The sequence below is a fragment of the Sceloporus undulatus genome, chromosome 4, assembly GCF_019175285.1.
Source record: "Sceloporus undulatus isolate JIND9_A2432 ecotype Alabama chromosome 4, SceUnd_v1.1, whole genome shotgun sequence".
Lineage (NCBI taxonomy): Eukaryota > Metazoa > Chordata > Lepidosauria > Squamata > Phrynosomatidae > Sceloporus > Sceloporus undulatus.
The window spans coordinates 127,787,514-127,809,352 of record NC_056525.1 but is presented as its reverse complement, the minus strand read 5'-3'; the positions used below and the strand labels follow the sequence as shown (position 1 = coordinate 127,809,352).

The 21,839-nt window shown below is 46.5% G+C and overlaps 1 protein-coding gene across 1 annotated transcript in view; it reads left to right on the top strand.

The window, feature by feature from the left end:
* The first annotated feature begins 10,709 nt into the window (after positions 1-10,709).
* Positions 10,710-21,839, top strand: part of DDR2 (discoidin domain receptor tyrosine kinase 2) — a 78,323-nt gene continuing 67,193 nt past the window's right edge. Inside the window, exons 1-2 of the mRNA XM_042464958.1 lie at positions 10,710-10,790; positions 21,154-21,262. Coding sequence (XP_042320892.1) covers positions 21,190-21,262 — 73 coding nt within the window. The 5' untranslated portion in view covers positions 10,710-10,790; positions 21,154-21,189. The remainder of the gene's footprint in view (positions 10,791-21,153; positions 21,263-21,839) is intronic.

Sequence of the window (21,839 nt, the reverse complement as noted above, 5' to 3'; positions counted from 1 at the left end):
GTTCCCCATGATATTCTTGCAAACAAGCTTGTAGAATGTGGGCTAGACAAAAGAACTGTTACATGGATTTGTAATTGGTTGACTGGCCAAACCTAAAGGCTGCTCAACAATAGCTCCTTTTCAGCCTGGAGAGAAGTGACCATTGGGGTCCTACAGGGTTCTGTCATGGGCCCAGGACATCTTTATTAATTACTTGGATGACAGAATTAGGGGCATACTTATCAAATTTGCAGATGACACCAAATTAGGAGGAATAGCTAATACTCCAGAGGACAGGATCAACATTCAAAATGACCTGAATAGACTAGAAAGCTGGGCCAAAGCTAACAAAATGAACTTCAACAGAGAGAAATGTAAGGTACTGCACTTAGGGCAGAAAAATAAAATGCACAGATATAGGATGGGGGACACATGGCTGAATGAAACTACATGTGAAAGGGATCTAGGAGTCCAAGTAGACCACAAGTTGAACATGAGTCAGCAGTGTGATGCAGCAGCTAAAAAGGCCAGTGCAATTTTAAGCTGCATCAATAGAAGTATAGTGTCTATCATGAGAAGTAATAGTGCCACTCTGTCCTGCTTTAGTCAGGCCCCACCTGGAATATTGTGTCCAGTTCTGGGCACCACAATTCAAAAATGACATTGAGAAACTGGAGTGACTAAAATGGTGAAGGGTCTGGAAACCATGCCCTATGAGGAACGACTTAGAGAGCTGGGGATGTTTAGCCTGGAGAAGAGAAGGTTAAGAGGTGATATGATAGCCCTGTTTAAATACTTGAAGGGATGTCATACTGAGGAGGGAGCAAGCTTGTTTTCTGCTGCTCCAGAGAACAGGACCCAGAACAATGGATGCAAGCTGCAGGAAAAGAGATTCCACCTCAACATTAGGAGGAAGTTCCTGACAGTAAGGGCTGTTCAACAGTGGAACATACTTCCTCGGAGTGTAGTGGAGTCTCCCTCCTTGGAGGTCTTCAAACGGAGGCTGGATGGCCATCTGTTGCGGATGCTTTGATTTGGATTTCCTGCATGGGAGGGGGTTGGACTGGATGGCCCTTGCGGTCTTTTCCAGCTCTACACTTCTATGATTCTACAAGTGGTTTCTCTGAACTGGGTGGGATGTCTCTCCTAGAGTGGGTGGCTGGCATTGTTTAACGGTGATAGAGCACTTGCTGCCATTCTTATCTAGAGAGGCTGGGTTTTTTTAGTACAAATAAATGGAGCCACAGCAAGTGAGCTTCAGGGGTTCCAAGCCTATTCTCAAACACTCAGTCATGTTAGGATCTCCAAGGGAGACGCAACAGGATCAGTGTTTGGGGAGACCTGGAATTACGCAGAACAGAATAGATGGCATGCATCTATCTATTCAAGCACTATATATATGCACGCACGTTTGCTTGGAGGGCTCAGCTACAATATTGTTGTATATCTTCAAGTCATGGGGCATATCTATCTATCTATCTATCTATCTATCTATCTATCTATCTATCTATCTGAGTTGATGTCGCCCGGTGCAGTAACTCAGAGGCTGCCTCCTCCTCCTCCCCTCCCTACCAGGTAGAATCCTTTGGAATGTTTTCTGAGGGGTGAGATCGGGGAGGGCAGAATTAATAGGGCAGGAGACCCAGAGGGAAGGCAGGGAGATGGGGCCCGGGAAGAGGGACGTAGCTAAGATTTTAGGAAGGGGGGGGGTCCATACTAAGTGCCACCATTATAATGGGGCTTGGGTGCAGCGGCGCAGCAGCACACACCATTCATTTTTCTAATGGAAGGGGGGTCCGGACCCCAAGAACACCCCCCTGGCTACGTCCCTGCCGGGAGGGAGTCAACAGGCCCAGGGCAGAGCGGAGGGGAGCCGGCGCCTTCGAAGACGAGAGGGGGCAGGACAAGGCAAAGCGGCCCCTAGACAGCCCGCTTAGGGAAGGCTGCCCCCGAGATCCCTGCGTGACTCCCAGTGTAGGACAAAGGTGGGGCCCCGCCGAGCCATAGAGCTCCCCAACCCACGGTGGGAAGGAGACCGGGGAGGACTGGAAAGCTACTCCTGCCCAGAAGGAGGTGGATCTGGCAGGTCACTGGTGGGACCCAGGAGTGGGGGAGAGAGGAGAGGGAGCTGCCAGGAAAGGCCTCTGGGCGTCCTACGGGCCCCTCCGGAGAGGAAGGGGAGCGGGACTGGGGACTTGACCGGGGGGGGGGATGTTGTGCTGGTGGTTCTAGTTGCCCGGTGTGTGCTCAGCAAAGTCCCTGGGTTTGCACCAGCCTCTGGCTCGCAGCGCGTGGCGCCTGTGTTTCTGGAGGCTGCAAGGGAAGCGCCCCGCGGCTACAGCATTCCTTTGCCTCCCAAAGCATAATTCTTGTTTATCTGTCACTGAATGTCAGGGCAATAGCAGTGACATAAACTACAAAACCTAACATTACATCTCCAGTGCCTAACTGTATTCACATTTACATAACTTCATGTGGCTAAAGTGAAAATTTGATAAGGAAACAATAGAATGCAAAGTAAAACCATTTAAGAACTGCATCAAATTTATGTTCATTTTAATATTAAACTTTAGTGTTACATGAAATATATTAATGTATTAGACTTTCATAATAGCAGCCCAATTAATGTAGATGTTGTACATAAATGAATAAGGAAATCTACATATAAATGAAATATTACTCCCCAAAATAAACAAGAACAAATACAAAAACATTTTAGCATTTGGTGATTTTTTTCTTAATGTTATTCCTACTCCTGTAAAAACCTTTTACTCCTTTATTCCTTACTCCTACTCCCCAGCCCCAGGGGAAATCGCTGGAAGCTTTGCAAGGCTGGCGTCTCTCCCAGTCCCTTCCCCAGTACAATATAATAAAATGTTTTTTTGGTGTTTGCATGTACAATATAATATATATTTTGTTACTCTTTATTCCTACTCCTACTCCTGTAAAAACCTCTTACTCCTTTACTCCCTACTTACTCCTACTTCCCAGCCCTGGAAACTTGAGTTTAGAACATCAGCTGTCAAAATCCCAAGGAATATTCCAGCACTGACAACCAGTCTTGCTAAGAAAAGGGCTTGAGTGGACCAAGGCACCTTAGACATCCATGGTGTGAACAGCACAGCTGAGGAGGATGGTTGTAACATCACCAGTCAGCAGGATGGGAAATTCTCAGCACCAAAATGAAAAGTTATCAGAAATATTATGTTATGATAAATGAGACATTAACAACAATTTGAAGTGCACATGAACAGTCAACACATAGCAGGTCTATTCTGATAGTCTTCATTATACGTTAAATGCCTTGAATCTGCCCAAAATGGAAGGACGTTTCTTTTTATTTACCTTTTTGGACACTCACACACAAACACACCCACGAATCAGAGCAGTATGTTTCCTCACACTGGAATCTTTATTTTTACAGCAGTATTAATGACTCTTTTTTTAGACACAGGAATTAAACCTCACCTGGAATATTACTGTGCCCAGTTCTGGGCACCACAATTCAAAAAGGATGCTGAGAAACAAGCGCATCCAAAGGAAGTTGACTAAAATGGTGAAGGGCCTGGAAATCATATCTTATGAGGAATGTTTTAGGGAGATGGGGATGTTTAGCCTGGAGAAGAGAAGGTTAAGAGGTGATATGATAGCTGTGTTTAAATACTTGAAGGAATGTCATACTGAGGAGGGAGCAAGCTTGTTTTCAGCTGCTCCAGAGACCGTGATGGCGAACCTATGGCAAGCGTGCCACGGGTGGCACGCGGTGCCATTCCACCAGGCACGGCGAAGGAGACATGGGAAACCAGAAAATGGCACCTGTGAGGAGACAGTGCACGCGTGCGTCTGGCTCCTCCTCCCAGCCGTCTTCTCTTTGCTCCGTGCGAAGGGCTGCAGAGAAGGGGGGTGGGATGTGTGCCCAGACTCCTTCTCCTCGGCCTCCATGGAGCCCTTTCGTGCGGAGCATAGGGCCAAGGAAAAAGGGCGGGCGGCCTCCTGCTCCTGCCCCTGCCCTCAGGGCTTCACCCAACCAGAGATCTCCTCCGGAGGACACCTCTGGTCTGGGGAAGCCCCAAGGACAGGAGCAGGGCCTGCGGACCCTTTACTCCTGCCCCCCACGGGCCCTTACTGGTCCCCAGCTGTCTCTGAGAGACAGCTGGAGGCCGGGAAAGGGCTCAGGGGAAATCCCTGCCCCTGGAGGGTGGAAGCTCCGCCTCTGGCATGGGACCCTGCTCCTGGAGGGCAGAAGCTCCACCCTTGGCATGGTGACCTAAAAAGGTTTGCCATCACTCAACTAGGACCTGGAACAATGGATGCAAGCTACAGGAAAAGAGATTCCACCTCAACGTTAGGAAGAACTTCCTGACAGTAAGGGCTGTTTGACAGTGGAACACACTCCCTCAGAGTGTAGTGGAGTCTCCTTCCTTAGAGGTCTTTAAACAGAGACTGGATGGCCATCTGTCAATGGAGATGCTTTGATGAGAGTTCCTGCATGGCAGAATGCAGTTGGACTGGATGGCCCTTGCAGTCTCTTCCAACTCTATGATTCTATGAAGGACATTCAAGAAAAAGTGAGGACAGGACCAAATATCAAGCTAAAAACACTCATGTAATTGTAAATTCATGTTTCTTAGACTGCATCCACACTGGAGAAATAATCTGGTTTGAACTGCTTTAACCACCTATGGTTGTGGAAGTCTGGGGCCACAACAAGCCACCATTCCCAGAATTCCATAGCCTTGAGCCATGGTGGTTAAAGCGGTGTCAAACTGGATTATTTCCCCAGTGTGGATACAGCCTCAGATATGCCCAAAATGGAGGCCATTTTGGAATCTCTCCTGGACAGAAGGCTGAAATATAAAGCAGGTCTTGGGAAAGGCAGGGGTGTTTGTCCCTCTTGGCCCCAGAGCCCCCATGGCCTCTGCTTTTGGAGTGGCAGACGCAAAGGTGGGCAGGCCTTCAAAGGGGCCTCACAATCTGGGACTGGCCCAACTCTCATTCTAGGCCCCTCATTCACACTTCTTGAGGCAGTAAAATCAAACAAGTAAAAATATTTGAAGGGGTGTCATATTGAGGAGAGAACAAGCTTGTTTTCTTCTGCTCCAGAGACTAGGACCCAGAACAATGGATGCAAGCTACAGGAAAAGAGATTCCAGCTCAACATTAGGAAAAACTTCCTGACAGAAGTGAGAGCTGTTCAACAGTGGAAGAACACACTTCTTTGGAGAGTGATGGAGTCTCCCTCTTTGGAGGTTTTTAAGCAGAGGCTGGAAGGCAATCTGTTGAGAGTACTTTGTGATTTCCTGCATTGCAGGGGGCTGGACTGGATGGCCCTTGGGGTCTCTTCCAACTCTAGGATGCCATGATAAGCCACATCCTTTCTTGTAGGTCAAAGGAAAACTAAACCAAGGAGGAACATTCTCAGTTTTTAAAAGGCACTCCCCCTCTCTCCTCACTGAGGAAATAATCCATTTTGACATCACTTTAACTGCCAGGGCTCCATGACATGCAATGTTGGGGTTTCTAGTTTGTCCCTTGGGGTGTGGTGCAGTCTCTTTCTTAAGCAGAGGCTGGATGGCTATCTGCCACAGGGGTGCTTTGATGGTGAGTTTCTGCATGGCAGAATGGGCTTGGACCCAATGGCCCTTGGGATCTCTTCCAACTCTAGGATTTTATGATAAGCCACATTCTTTCATCTGGGTGAAAGGAAAACTAAACCGAGAAGGAACTCTAGGATTCTGTGATGCTATCATTCCTGGCAAACAGAGTGCAGCTACGAACTATAAATCCCAAACCAACTTGAAAAGTCAATACTCACTATCTAGAAAGGATGTTTGTTTCTATGTTGGTATTTGTATTTTTCATAGAATCATAGAGTTGGAAGAGACCGCAAGGTCCATCCAGTCCAGCCCCCTTCTGCCATGCAGGAACTCTCAATCAAAGCAACCCCCCCCCCACAGATGGCCATCCAGCCTCTGTTTGAAGACCTTCAAAGAAGGAGGCTCCACTAGACTCTGAGGAAGTGTGTTTTATATGTTCATACTCGATCAATATTTATTGGTTAGCCTGTAGGCCATTTCAAAGTACCACAATACAAAACAGAAAAACAAGATAAAACTCCATATAAAACTCTGTGTAAAACTCTAACTAAGAGTTATATAAGAGAACATGGGAGTAAAATATATAAACATAAGGATATAATAGGGCTATATAGATGCAACACATTATGCAAAAGAGAGAATGCAACAAAACTAATAAATCCCTCTGTAAGGCTCTCTGTAAAAGGTTAAAAAGAAGGCTCTATGGAGAGGTAACAATGAGAATACAAGAGTCCGTAGTACAATAAACAGTCCATCGGGATTCTTCCTGGCCCCTCCCTGCATGGGCCAGAGAGTTCGAAGACTTGCCATGCATTTGGATTCTTTGTGTATATGTCTGTGTTTCGTATACTAAACCTATTTCTTAGCAAGGCCAGTCCTCCCAGAGGGGTCCAACTGGGTTCTTCTTCCTGCCGGGCGGAGGGGCCCAGAAGAGCTTCCATCCCTGGAGCGAAGAAGAAGGGAAGAAGAAGAAGATGGAGCCAGTCGGAGCGTCTGTCTCCTGCCTGCCTCCTTCCTTCCCTCCCGGCCCCTAATTGGAACCAAATGTGGGACTGGGGTGGGAGGATTGTGGGACTTCTGGCCCGGCCCCAGGGAGCCTCCTTCTTGCATCAGCCTCCGGACTCGGGACCCGGCCAGATCGCCTCCTTCGCCCAGGAAAGAAGGCCCCGGCCTCCCCCCTCTCAGCACCCTCGGCCCAGGTAGGCAGCCTCGGGGGCCAGGGCCAGGCGGACCCTCGCCTCGCCCGCTTTGGGGCCCCGGGAGGAGGAGGAGGAGGAGGAGGAGGAAGAAGGGAAGGGAGCCCGAGAGGAAGCGGGGCCTTGGAGGAAAGAAGGGAAAGGGGACTTGGAAGAAGGAAAGTTGGCAGGGATGCCAGGGTCCCAGGAGGGAGGGGAAGGGGCTCCCTGGAAGTGGGGCGAGAGAGAGGCGGGCCAGAGGGCGGGCTCCCTCTTCTTCTTGCTTCGTGGCTGCTTTGAAACAGGGCAGAGAGAGAGAGAGAGAGAGAGGATGAAACGATGCTCTCTCTCCCAGAGGGAGGCAGGGTTCCCCAGTCCCTCCCTCCGGAGTCCTTTCTCTGGGTCTCTCTTGTGTCCCGGGGCTGTTTCCCCAACTCTTCTTGATGGCGCCTTCTTTGGCCGAGGAGGCTGAGCTCCCCTCGGAGGGGCCCAAGGACAGCGGCGCAGGAGCTCTGCCCTCGATCCCTGGAGGAGGAGGACGGGGACGCCCTCACCGGGGAACCGACCCGCTTTTAACCCGCTTTAACCGACAGGGTCCCGTGCAATGGCGTCCTAGGAATGGGGGAACTCTGCCCTGGAGCCGCAACACACTCCCAGTCTCAGAACGCCATCGCATGGGACCCTGTCCGTTAAAGCGGGTTAAAAGCGGGTTATTTCCCCCGTGAGGACACAGGCCTGGGACGACTCCCAACACCTTCGCCTACAAGGCAGTGTTTCGGTTGGACTTTCACACTCTTAAGAACTGAAGCTGTGAAAGGGACCCACACAGTCTGTGTTTGTATACATTCATTGTATGGCAGTATACAAAAGCATATGCCTAATAAATCATAGAATCATAGTTGAAAGAGACCCCAAGGGCCATGCAGGAACTCCCAATCAAAGCATCCTCAACAAATGGCCATCCAGCCTCTGCTTAAAGACCTCCAAGGAAAGAGACTCCATTACACTCTGAGGGAGTGTGTTCCATTGTTGAACAGCCCTTACTGTCAGGAAGTTCCTCCTAATGTTCAGGTGGAATCTCTTTTCCTGTAGCTTGCATCCATTGTTCCGGGTCCTGTTCTCTGGAGCAGCAGAAAACAAGCTTGTTCTCTCCTCAATATGACATCCTTTCAAGTATTTAAACAGGGCGATCATATCACCTCTTAATCTTCTTTTCTCCAGGCTAAACATCCCCAGCTCCCTAAGTCATTCCTCATAGGGCATAGTTTCCAGACCTTTCACCATTTTTGTCGCCCTCCTTTGGACACGCTCCAGTTTCTCAATGTCCTTTTTGAATTGTGGAGCCCAGAACTGAACACAATATTCCAGGTGGGGCCTGACCAGAGCAGAATACAGTGGCACTATTACTTCCCTTCATCTAGACACTATACTTCTATTGATGCAGCCTAAAATAGCATTGGTCTTTTTAGCTGCCGCATCACACTGTTCACTCATGTTCAATTTATCATCTACTTGGACTCCTAGATCCCTTTCACATGTTGTCTCCTTAAGCCAGGTGTCCCCCATCCTATATCTGTGCATTTCATTTTCCCGCCCTAAGTGCAATACCTTACATTTCTCTATGTTGAATAGAGAAATGTAAGCTTTGGCCCAGCTTTCTAGTCTATTCAGGTCATTTTGAATGTTGATCCTGTCCTCTGGGGTATTAACTATTCCTCCTAATTTGGTGTCATCTGCAAATTTGATGAGTATGCCCCTAATTCTGTCATCCAAGTAATTAATAAAGATGTTGAATAGCACTGGGCCCAGGACAGAGCCCTGTGGGACCCCACTGGTCACTTCTCTCTAGAATGAAAAGGAGCCATTGTTGAGCAGCCTTTGGGTTCGGCCGGTCAACCAATTACAAATCCATGTAACAGTTGCCTTGTCTAACCCACATTTTACTAGCTTGTTTGCAAGAATGCCATGGGAAACCTTGTCAAAGGCCTTACTGAAATCAAGATACACTACATCCACAGCATTCCCCTCATCTAACAAGCTAGTAATTTTATCAAAGAAAGAGATTAGATTTGTCTGGCATGACTTCTTTCTCTGAAACCCATGTTGACTTTTTGTGATTATGGCATTGCCTTCTAGATGTTCACAGACTCTCTTTTTAATGATCTGCTCCAGAATCTTTCTTGGTATAGATGTCAGACTAACTGGATGATAATTGTTTGGATCCTCTTTCTTTCCCCTTTTTGAAGATGGGGACAACGTTTGCCCTCCTCCAGTCTGCTGGGACTTCTCCTGTTCTCCAGGAGTTCTCAAAAATCATTGCCAATGGCTCTGATATTACATTTGCCAGTTCTTTTAATATCCTTGGATGTAGTTCATCTGGTCCTGGAGATTTATATTCATTTAGATTAACAAGGTATTCCTGTACTATCTCTTTACTTATTCTGTGCTGAAATTCCCGTATTCTGTCTTCTGCTCCATTATCCTCAGGTTGAGCACCCTTTGCCTTTTCTGAGAAGACTGAGGCAAAGAAGGTGTTGAGTAATTCTGCCTTTCCTCTGTCTTCTGTTAGCATTTTTCTATCTTCTCCACACAGTGGCCCTGCCATTTCCTTTTTCTTCCTTTTGCTGCGGACATATCAAAAAAGCCCTTTTTATTGTTTTTAACCTCTCTAGCAAGCCTGAGTTCATTCTGCGCTTTAGCTTTTCTGACTTTACCCCTACACAGGTTGGCTATTTGTTTGAATTCCTCTTTGGTGATTTCCCAATTTTTCCATTTCTTATACGTGTTCCATTTAAAATTTAGCTCAGTTGAAAGTTCCTCAGTCATCCATCCTGGCTTCTTGAGACACCTCCCATTTTTCTTCCTCACTGGAACTGTTTAAAATTGTGCCTTCAGTATCTCCCTTTTCAGAAAGCCCCATCTATCTCGAACTCCCTTCTCTTTTAGTATTCCTGACCATGGGATCACCCCCAGTATTTCTCTAAGTTTACTAAAATCTGCTCTCCTAAAGTCTAGGATGTGTGACTGACTTTGCCTGGCTTCTCCTTTCCATTGTATAACAAACTCCAGGAGAACATGGTCACTTCCACCTAAGGATCCCACCCCTTGCACTCAATTAACCAAGTCATCCCTGTTGTGTAGGATCACATCCAAAATAGCTGATCCCCTTGTTGCCTCTTCCACCTTTTGGACAATGAAATTGTCTTTGAGGCAAGTGAGGAATTTGCTAGACCTTCAGGATTTTGCTGAGTTTGACTTCCAGCAAATATCAGGATGGTTGAAGTCACCCATCACTACTACATCTCTCCTTTCTGAGTGTGTAGTCATCTGTTCTAAAAAGGCATCATCCAATTCCTCCGTCTGACTTGGGGTCTATAGTAGACTCCCACAATAACATCCCTGTTGTTTACCTCCCCTTTAATTTTTATCCAGATTCTCTCCTCTTGGCTTCTGGGATTGATGTCCTGGATCTCTTCACTGGTGTAAATGTCCCTGACATATAAGGCTATTCCTCCTCCTTTCCTGTTTGGCCTATTTCTCTTGAAAAGGTTATACCCCTCTATTTCCACATTCCAATCATGAGACTCATCCCACCAGGTTTCAGTGATGCCTGTTATATAATATTTGCTTTGTTGTGCTTGGAGTTCAAGTTCATCTTGCTTATTTCCCATGCTCTGTGCATTAGTGTACAGACATTTAAGACTATGTGTTCCCTTTACTTGCTGCCTGTGTAAACATTTTTGCCTCCCACTTTTGGGTCCTTGCACTGTTTGTCTTGTTCTCTCTATGACAGTTTGGCTATTTTCTCCACCCCTTTTGCCTTCCAGAATACTGTCTCCCTCCCCTGTATATCTCAGTTTAAAGCCCTCCTGATCAAATTTTTGAGACTATTGGCAAAGACGTTTTTGCCAACTGGTGTGAGATGCAACCCATCCCTTGCCAGAAGTCCCTCCTTATGGAACCGCAACCCATGATCCAAGAATCCAAACCGTTCCTGGCGACACCATCTACAGAACCAGAAGAAGCCATCATTGTTTAGGTTTGTGGTTGGGAAAATGGGTGAAAAAGTCCTTGGAGGTAGGAAAATACAATTCATGGTGCAAATATGTTACATGAAGTGTGGAGAATGAAGTGAGGGGGGGTTATACACACAAACACGCCCCCCCACAAAAAACATATTTATATATATATTTATGTTTATATATACAGATACACACACACACACACACAAATACATTTATATATATACACACACTTACATATATACACACCCATATATGTATACATAAATATACGTATACATAAATATATATTTATACACACACACACATAAATACATACATTTATATATATACACACATACATACATACATATATCTTTCTTTTTTGTGCTCTCTGCGAATCATACAAATAGGTTGTAGTGAACCTGCGCAGTGCTGCTCGGAAAACTTCTAGAATCACTGGACAAAGTTAACTTTGCAACTTTTTGGCGGTAGCTCCTCCCATCCCTTATAAGCTCCCTGCGTTCCTGCTCTTTCCTTTTTTCCACCACGTTAGCTGCTTTAGGAACTTCGCTTCTGCTTCTTGCTTGTTTCACTGGATTTTGACTAACGAACCATCTTGACCATTCTTGATCTGAAACCCCCCCCCCCTTGTATTGTTGACTCTTCTGCACATCTAATGGCTTTGCTTAGAGGACTTTGATTTGGCTCACGATGTCTCCGGCACTGTTCAAAAAGTGCGACATCTGTGGTGGTAACATTCCCGGGCAGGATCCCCACTCATTGTGCCTTCTTTGCCTTGGCGAGATGCACAATCCCAAGGTTTGTGCCCTGTGTAAATTCCTGACTCCTCAAGCCAGGAAGAACTGTGACTCTTGTCTCTTGGCTGCCCTGTACCAACGGGCCCTTCAACCACAGTGCCTCTCGCTCTGCTTCGGCATCTGCTGCCTCGGAGTCCGTACTAGCCGCTGCTGGTTCTGTGGCCCAGAGCTCCACCACTGAGCCAAGTGCCACTACTGCAATCCCTGAAAAGGGTGATGGGACCGAAGGAGCATGTCAGTCAATGCAGGAGACGTTTCTCCTCGGGGCTCGTCAAAGAAGAGGCCCTTGGATTCTGGAGACATCTCCTCTCATGGCTCTTCTCATGAAAAGGCCCATACCAAGACTCTGGATGGTGCTCGGACTTCTTCCAAGGGCCATGGTTCACCTTCGGTACCCAAGCGGGATGCGTAAGTACCACTCTCTCCACGGGCCCATCCGGCCTTGGCCTTGGCTGCCTCTCCACTTGCTACATTGACCTTCAATCAGCCCTCGGATGAGGATGTTGACACCGCCTCTTGGTCACCTCGTCGTCGATCACCGACACCAGTCCCTATAGTTCAAGTGCACGAGGCAGAGATTCATCAGCCACCCCTCCCCGTGTGTCTCACCACGACGGGTCAGACTACTACTATGACAGTGAGACTGACCTTGTCTCCGTGAGCCGGGAGGTTGTCCAGAGTCACTTGGGCCCCAAGACCACTGTGCCACCAATGCCAAAGTCCACTTTGCCTTCGATGCCCAAGTCTGCTCCGAGGTCGCAGTCCACTCCATCACCAACGGCTGTCGCATCTTCTTCTCCTTCAGGTACAAGGCCCCGTTCTGTTTTTGCCCCTGCTAAGCAGACACATCACTCTTCTCATGTGGACTTGATTCCTGACTCTTCAGAATCTGATCATGACAAAACTCATCATACAGATCCTTGTACTTCTCAGGTTGACTCGAGCTCCTCAGATGAGGCCACCCCACAATCTCTGCAGGAACTCTTTCAGCCAGGTGCCTCGTCTCCTACTGACGACGTCCGTACCTTCATGGAGCACATCATCAAGATGGTTAACACCTTGGATATCCAGGTCACTCACACCGAGGATGATGCTGCTGACCCGATTGAGGAGACGGATTCATGGTAAGGTACTGACACCACCTTCCATCCCGCTGCTGCCATCCCTTGAGAGAATACCCAAGCGCTCTTGGGATGCACCTGCCTCACTGACTCCCACAACTAGGAAGATTGAAGCTCTCTATAGGATTTCTCCTTCTCAGTCTTCTTGGCACACCCCAAACAAAACTCAGCTATTGTTGAGGGATCTCAGCAACCGTTCACTCCTAAGATGTCCACTTCCCTTGCAGACTGAGAGGCCAAGAAGGTTAACGGCCTAGCAAAGAAGGCCTATTCCTCTTCCGTTCTGGGACTCAGGTCGCCAACTATAATGACTGTGTGAAGGCCTACATACAGTGCTTAATGGAGAAGATCTCGCCCATCATTCCTGATGTTCCGGAGGACTGTCAGCGTGTCCTCACAGAGATCAGGGATGAGGCCCATTCTATTGGCAGCTGGCTCATCACCTCAGCCCATCACTCCATGGACTGCTCGGCCAAGTCCATGGCCATGGCGGCAGCTATTGCCCTTAGAAGGCACACTTGGCTCCACTCGTGGGATCTCAACCCAAACGCGAAGGCCACCATTGAAGACATGCCCTTCGACGATGCAGGCCTATTCAACCACGAGACTGATCGGCTCAACTTCAAGTACCGTATGAAAGCGGCTGCCAAGAAGCACGATATGTCTACTCCTTCTCAGACTCCGTTTAGAAAGCACCAGAGGTAATGGTACGGCCAGGGCCAGCAACCCTTTCAGCAGGACCGCCCATACCAACATCAGGAGCACCAGAGGCAGAGCTACCTGTCCCAATCCTCTTCTTCTTCTGGCCAGCGCCAGCCCCCTGCTTGCTATCGTAAGAACCGCAGACAGGATACCAACCAGGGCAAGAAGAGATCTTGAAGGGTTCCTGCGTGCTCTGTCGCTCCCTCTGCCTTTTTCTGTGACATCCTGAGGCCCTTCTTTAACATCTGGGCCTCTGTGACTTCCGACTCATGGGTCCTTGACATTGTCTGTAGAGGCTATGCCCCTTGAGTTCTAAGAGCTCCTTCCAACTGGAGCTGTCATTTCCACACAAACCCCTCAGACACCCTTCTTGACGTACGCACTCTTTTGGCTAAGGGCGCAATCTCGCCTGTTGACCCCTCTCAAGCCCCTACATGTTTCTTCTCCAGAAACCTCATGGTGCCCAAGACCGATAGGGGCATTAGGCTGATTCTGGACTTGAGATCTCTCAACTCCTATCTTGTTTACTATTGTTTCCGTATGGCAACTCTTGCCTCTATTCTGCCCTTGTTGCACCAGGGCCTGTGGTTCGCGACAATCGACCTGAAGGATGCCTACTTCCACATGGGGATTTGAGAGAGCCACCGGAGATTCCTGGCCTTTGCCGTAGGTCCCGACAAGTACCACTACGGTGTCCTTCCCTTCAGTCTCTGCATGGCTCTGAGGGTCTTCACCAAGTGCATGGCTCCAGTCGTTGCCTACCTTCACCAAAGAGGCTCCAGAGTCTTCCCATACCTGGACGACTGGCTCTTTGCCGCCCCCTCCGTGGACGAATTGCAGAGAGATATACACTTTGCCCTCTCCTTCCTTGCATCCCTTGGGCTCGTTGTGAACCTGGAGAAATCCCATCTTTCACCATCCAGAAAGATCAAGTTCATTGGCACTGTCCTTGATTCCGAGGTCTGCTTCGCCTGTCTCCCTCAGGACCGCTTCTACGCTCTCTGCTCCTCGGTCAGGACTTGCCTCGACAACAGGCGAGTACAGGCCAGCGATATCCAGGTAGCCCTAGGTCACATGGCCTTGATGACCCGTGGGCAAGACTGCAGTTTCGGCCCCGTCAAGCATGGTTCCTATCGGCCTTTAATTCACTGACAGACCCTTCGTCCAAATGGTTCACCGTCCCGAGACCTGTTGCCTGCTCCCTCCATTGGTGGCTCGACTCCTGGAACGTCTGCGTTGGCATGCCTTTTTCTCCGCCGCAGCCTCAGGTCACCCTGACCACAGATGCCTCCATGGAAGGTTGGAGTGCCCACATGTCAACTCTCTTCATCAAGGAAAGGTGATCTCTCACAGAGCAGTCTCTCCCCATCAATGCCCTGGAGATGCTGGCTTTGGAAAAGGCCTTGAGAGTTTTCGAGATGAACCTGGCCAACAAGGTAGTGCTTTTGTTGACAGAAAACACCACAGTCATGTACTACCTCAACAAACAAGGGGGCACCAAGTCTCGGACCCTGCTAGACATCACACTTTGCATCTGGGACTGGTGTATCCTGAGAGGGATTCTGTTCCAAGCAATTCACTTGCCTAGGGAGGAGAACGACTTGGCCCACCAGCTCAGCAGGTCTTCCTCAGTCTGCCATGAGTGGAGGCTCCATCCCGAGATGGTCAACGGCCTCTTCAGTCGGTGGGGAGCTCCCCGGATCGACCTCTTCGCGACTGCTCTCAACAGCCACTGTCCCCAGTTCTGCTCCCGAGCGTGCAACGAGAACTCCCTCAGAGACGCATTCACATTTGCTTGGTCAGGAGAGATACTGTACACCTTTCCTCCTTTCCTACTGATCACCAGGGTGGTGTCCAAGATGACAAGAGATTGCTCAGATGCCATCCTTATCTCTCCTTGGTGGCCGAGACAGCCATGGTTTCCATCCCTGATCCAGCTTTCCAGGAGACACTTTCTCTGGCTTGAGTTCCGTCCGGACCTTCTCACTCTGCAGGACAGTTGTATGATTCGCAGAGACCATGAAGAAGAAGGACAGTTTGCATACCTATAACGGTATTTCTTCAAGTGGTCATCTATGAATACATACAAATCCCGCCCGTCCTCCCCTCAGTGTCCTGCTCTTCATTGGCTCATTCTTATGTCGCTTACGCGGCGTAAATTTCGGAATTGGAGAAAGAGTGGGAACGCAGGGGGCTTATAAGGGATGGGCGGGGCTACCGCCAAAAAGCTGTAACGTTAACTTTGCCCAGTGATTCCAGAAGTTTTCTGAGCAGCACTGTGCAGGTGCAGTGCAACTCATTTTTATGTATTCGCAGATGACCACTTGAAGAAACACTGTTACAGGTATGCAACCTGTCCATATACACACACGTGCGCGTGCACACATACACACACATATATACATATATATACTTTCCCCTTAAATTCACTGGAGTTAGGGGCACAGGACCCCCGTCAGTGTGGGAAAAATGCAAATAACAAAAACACTTTTGTTTTTTACCTGAGAGGACGCCTCTCTAGTAAGCTCTAGGTGCTTCTCCAGTGCAACTATATGGTCAACATCCGACAGACACTGATCATAGAACTGCACTGTAGGAGCTACAAAGGCCTAGTGGAGCGTTCTCTCTAGGAATCTTTACGTCCTTCAGTGCGACTTTTGGTTAAAGTTGACCACAGATTTGCACCATTGGACCTAGATATTCCTAGGGAGAACATATTAATAAAATCTGTGAATAATCAAATCCACAAAAGTCAAAGGCATAAATGTGGAGGGACAAGTGGGTAGTATATACACATAGGTAAAAGGTAAAGGGAGTCCCTTGATGTGATTGTCTAGTTGTAACTGACTGTAGGAGGCGGTGCTCATCTCTGTTCGTAAGCTGAAGACCCAGCGTTGTCCGAGTACTGCTCTGGCTGTCTTCAGCTGCCGTCTTTATGTTTGTGGGCTTCCCAGAAGCATCCATATGATATGGCTGGGCTAGATATATTTGTGATATGACCATCCCCTCTGACATCAAAGTGTGGTCAAGCTGCTGAAAGTAATGAATGAGAATGCATAAGAAAACACAAGTTAGGTGAGGTTTAGTTTTGCCTCAGTCTGTAGGGAGAGGTCAAAGTCTGTCCCCTCCTGTTCTCTCCCCTCTGCAGAATTGAGTGGGTGCAAACTACTACTGCACTAGTTCACAGCAATTATAAAGAGAGAGAATGGGAAGGGCAGAGAAGCTGGTACAGTGCGCCCGCGCCATACGCGGGTGCGCCATACACGGCCTTGAGCATACGTGCTCAAGCCGCGGGGCGTGCGCGTGGCGGAAGGGGCGGTGTGTCCCATTCAATTGAATGGGCGCGTGCGCCCGTTGCACCCTGCGCGCGCCTGCGCCGCCACGCACAAGCCCCATTGTTTCCAATGGGGCTCGAGCATAGGCGGAATTCGCCTTACGCGGAGGGATCCGGAATGGATCCCCTGCGTAAGGCAAGGACGGACTGTATATGTTAAATGCAGCTGAAAAAGTGGGAGAAGAGAGGATTAATTGGGACTGGCCCTGTCACATTGGGACAGTGGGAAAGTAGGCAACGGATCCAAAAACACACTGCAGAAATAATCTAGTTTGAGAACACCTTTAGTGTTCAGAGTTATATCTTTCCTTTTTAGTATCTTGTCCAGGTCTTTCATATGTGCCCTTCCCAGTCCTAGCCTTTTTCTGATTTCTTGACTGCAGTTATCTGTTCAGATTAACATTTGATCCAAGGTACAAGAACTATTGGACTATTTCAATTTTCTTGTTATCTAGGATGAATTCTTGTAGATCTTCCTTGGTCATTTGTTTTGTTTTCTTAATGTTTGCCATCAAGTCTGCCTTGGCACTCCTCCTTGACCTTCCTCAATAATTGCTCCAGGTCTTTGTTGTTTTGTGCTAGTAGTACAGTTGGCCCTCCGTATCCAAGGATTCTTTGTCCACGGATTCAAGCATTCATGAAAATATAAGTATAAATTGCAAATAGCAAACTTTGATTTTGTCATTTTCCATAAGGGACACATCTTACTATACCATTGTTTTTCATGGGACTTGAGCATCCACAGATTTTTGTATCCATGTGGGAATCGTGGAGCCAAACTCCATTGGATACCAAGGGTCCACTGTATTGTGTCATCTGCATATCTTAGGTTGTTTATGCTCCTACCTCTGAACTTCACCACTCCTACCTCTGAGCCTAAGCCTGCACTTCAATATTTTCTGCATGTGGTTTGAATAAATAGGGTGATAGTAGGCAGCCTTGCCTTTTCCAATTGGGAACCATTCTGTTTATCCGTATTCAGTTCTGATGTTCTTGTCCTGAGTACAGGTTCCTTCATGCATCCTAAAGCAAACTGTGCATAACAAACCCAAACTTTATGCAATTTCTTTAAAATATATATATATACAGTCAGGGACTGGTCTGACTGGAAAAAATTTTATTCAGATAGAAGCCTTTGGACTATGACTCTGGAGATCAGGGTTCAAATCACTTGAGCAGATGCATTTCCCCTTTATGTAGGGAGGGGGGTCAGAAAGAAAATATTGGCCAATTCAGATGTTTTAGAAGGAGTGTAATGGCAACATACTTGAGGTCAGGAAGAGGATGGAGCAGAATCATTATAACCCCTTTCCACTGAGAAGTAAAGCTGCTTCCAGGGAAGCAAGGTAGAAAAGCCTTTGTAACAACAGTAATTCAGGATTTTCTTTTCCTGGTATTCAGATGGACAGTTAAACTAGTAAATGTTTTTCTAGACCAATATTGTTCATAGAAGCAGTTAGAGCAATCCAAACTGGAGATCCTGAATTGAGCAGAGGTTGGACTTGATGGCCCATGAGATCCCTTTCAACTCTGTGGTTCTATGATTCTATTAACATTATTAGTGTAGAAAAATGTTTACTGACTAATTTACAGGCCTAGGATAAAATATGGGAAAGAAGAAGGAGAATTCTCATTAACTCATGTCTTCACAGGAATAGACTGTAGGGAGTGAAATATTGCAAAACTAATCAGAGTTGTTTACAGAATAAATAAGTTTTATGGGGCAGTTCTACAAATAGTTATTTAGAAGTTAGTACTACTGAGAAGTCCCAAGACTGGGTGTGGAGGACAATATCAAAGAGTCAAAGAGATGAAGGAGACTACAAGAGCCACCCACTCCAATGCCCTGCAGTGCAGAAACACACGATTAAAACAACACCCAACAAAGTCTGTTTACGAACTTCCAAAGAGCGATATTCCGCCACACTCTGAGGGAGTGTGTTCCACTGTTGAATAGCTCTTACTGTCAAGAAGTTCTTCCTAATGTTTAGGTGGAAACTCTTTTCTTGTAGCGTGCATCCATTGTTCCGTGTCCTATTCTTTGGAGCAGATGAAAACAAGCTTGCCCCGTGCTCAATATGATACCCCTTAAAATATTTAAACAGGACTTCATATCACCTCTTAACTTTCTCTTCTCCAGGCTAAACATACCCAGCTCCCCAAGTCTTTCCTCATAGGGCATGGTTTCCAGACACTTCACCATTTTGGTTGCTCTCTTCTGGACATGCTCCAGCTTGCCAACATCCTTTCTGAACTGTGGAGCCTGTGGTGCCAGGTGAGGCCTGACTAAAGCAGAATAGTGTGACACTATTACAGTCCACCCTCCTCATATGTGGGGGATCCATTCCGCCCCCCCCCCCGCGCATGTATGTGGAAAAGAACATATGCTCAAGCCCCATAGAAAATAATGGGGTGTGTGCCATTATTTCTGCTGGGGCTTGCCTTCGGCATAAGCTCAAAGCCGCAGAAGGCAAGCCTGTCTCTGGGGAGGGCTGACTGCACTTCCCTTGATCTAGACACTATATTTTCATTGATGCAGCCTAGAATTGCATTGGCCTTTTTTAGCAGCCACATCACACTGTTGACTCATACAAACAAAAATCCATCAGTGATACCTTTATTGGCCAACTGGAACACACAATATACTTGTTGCAAACTTTTGAGGCTCCATGGGCTTCTTCATCAGTCAAGATGTTACAAACAAAACATGAGGGGGGAAAACCCAATCGGAAATGTTAGTCAGATGACTGTAGGTTGTTTCAGTCCTTAGTAAAGATGTTATGATGGGGAGGATATCTTTTGCAAGCAAGGTCATCCTGACCATGTGGCAATAGGGAGATTTTCAAAGTTGAGAAAATTTAAAGTCCATTTGCTTCTCAACAGGGACCCATCTTTTGCAATCCAATCCAAAAATATCACTGATGGATTTTTGTGTGTATTTATTAAATGGCCAACACATCTACCCGAGAATGTTCACTGTTGACTCATGTTCAACTTCTGGTCTACTGGGACTCCTAGATCCCTTTCACATGTAGTCTTGTTAAGTCAGGTGTCCTCCATCCTATATCTATGCATTTCATCTTTTTCTGCCTAAGTGCAGTACCTTACATTTTGTTAGTTTTGGCTCATCTTTCTAATCTGTAAGGTCATTTTGAATTATCATCTTGTCCTCTGGGTTATTAGCCTTAGCTGAATACCGGTAGTTACCTTTTACCTATTACTAGTAATTTGCATAAGTTTAAATACATTTGTCTATGTATCTTTTGAAAACTGAAGAATCATAGAATCTTAGAGTTGGAAGGGACTACAAGGGCCATCTAGTGCAACCCTTGTCTAGTCCAACCACAAATTTTAATGACCAAAAAGTATAATTCACTCAGTGTTATGTTCCCCAGCCAGCCTAGTGGTTTTCAACATGAAGACAAAGAAGGCTTCTGTCAGCTCATACAGGAAAATTGTTGAATAGCAGAGTAAGTGATGCAGGAACAGAATCCCCAGTCTTTCCTAAGAGTTTCACCCAACACCCTCAAGGGGTATTGCATCAAAAGATTTATGGCATCTTAAAGACTTAAGACACCAATTATGGCATATGCATTTGTGGACACACACCATCATATGCATCAAATGTTCTCTTCAGTTGGAGATAACGGACCCGTTTTCAAGAGATGGAGAAAGAGTGTAAAGCAGAAATTGAGATGTAGAAAATAAAACTTCTGTCACAGTGATTGATCATAAGACAGCTGTGAAGTCGTTTTAAGGAATAGAATCATGGCATTATTATATCTAAAACTCACATCTTAGTATGAAGTGCTAGTTTAATTTCCATTAGTTATTTTATTTTTAGAACATATTTTAATTAATTTTTAAAATGTTTGTCATAGGAAAAGAAGTATATCAGTGTTTTGTAGAGAGAGCCACTTCATTTTCAGAAAAAGACATCTAGCTTACCCAGGCATAAGTTGGAAGAGCTTGTCTTGTGTTCTAGGTGGCACAGTCCAGCAGCCCAAGGCACAGATACAGGTACAAAAAGTATGAAATAGAGAGATAATAGCCATTAAAATAAAGAGAAAGAAAGTAGCATCTTATTAAAGCTCTTGATCACCTAATGTATTTAAGCTATGGGTTTTAGGTTAAATTCTCGCAGGGCAGCCTTCTTCAACTTGTTGCCTTCCTGATGTCTTGGATTACAACTCCTCTTATCCTAAGCCATCATGGACAATACATTTGGAGGCTGCCAGTTTAGGAAGAACTATTTTATGTCAAAAATAACCCTGTTTAGTAAATGGGCCCAAGCTGTTTACAGTTAAAGTCTTATAGTACATTCTTCTGCATGTATACTCTGTGAGTTATTTGCTAGGAAGTATTCAAGTCACTGCAATTTTAGTTATGTATTTATTCTACGTGTCTTCTTATTTCTTTCTAGGCTAGCATATCTACAGAGCTGTGATAGGATCTGAAGATGCTTACATCTCCCCAGATACTGATAATGCTGCTGGTTCTTCCAAGTGCTGTGAAAGCTCAGGTCAATCCAGGTAAGGCATGAGAGTGCTGCTTCTGTTGACAGACCCAGATAATAACCATATTCTATAGACCTGAGGTTATAATAAAAGGTGTGTGTGAAGGCAAGGAGGTCCAGGGGGTGAGTGGCCATCTCAACACACCCCCCCCATATAATCAACAATCTTAAAATAGGCAGATGACACCATAATACTAATGGAAAACATCATAGGCTTGGAACAATTACTAAGGAAGATCAAGTATCAAAGTGCAAAGGCAGGAGTAATGTTGAACATAAAGAAAATAATGACTACAGAAGAAATACAAAAAATTAACCTAGACAATGAGAAAATCAAAAGAGTTATAGAGTTCCCATTGTTCAGAATGGTGATTGCACTCAAGAAATAAGAGGAAGACTGGGAATGGGAAGGGCAGATATGAAAGAACTAGAGAGGATCTTGAGTAATAAAGATATACAACTGAGTGCTAAAGTTAGAATAGTCCAAGGCATCATATTCCCTATCACCATGTGTGCTGGACAGTAAAGAAAGCAGACAGAATGAAAATCAACTCGTTTGAAATGTGCTGGAGAAGAGTGCTGAGGATACCATG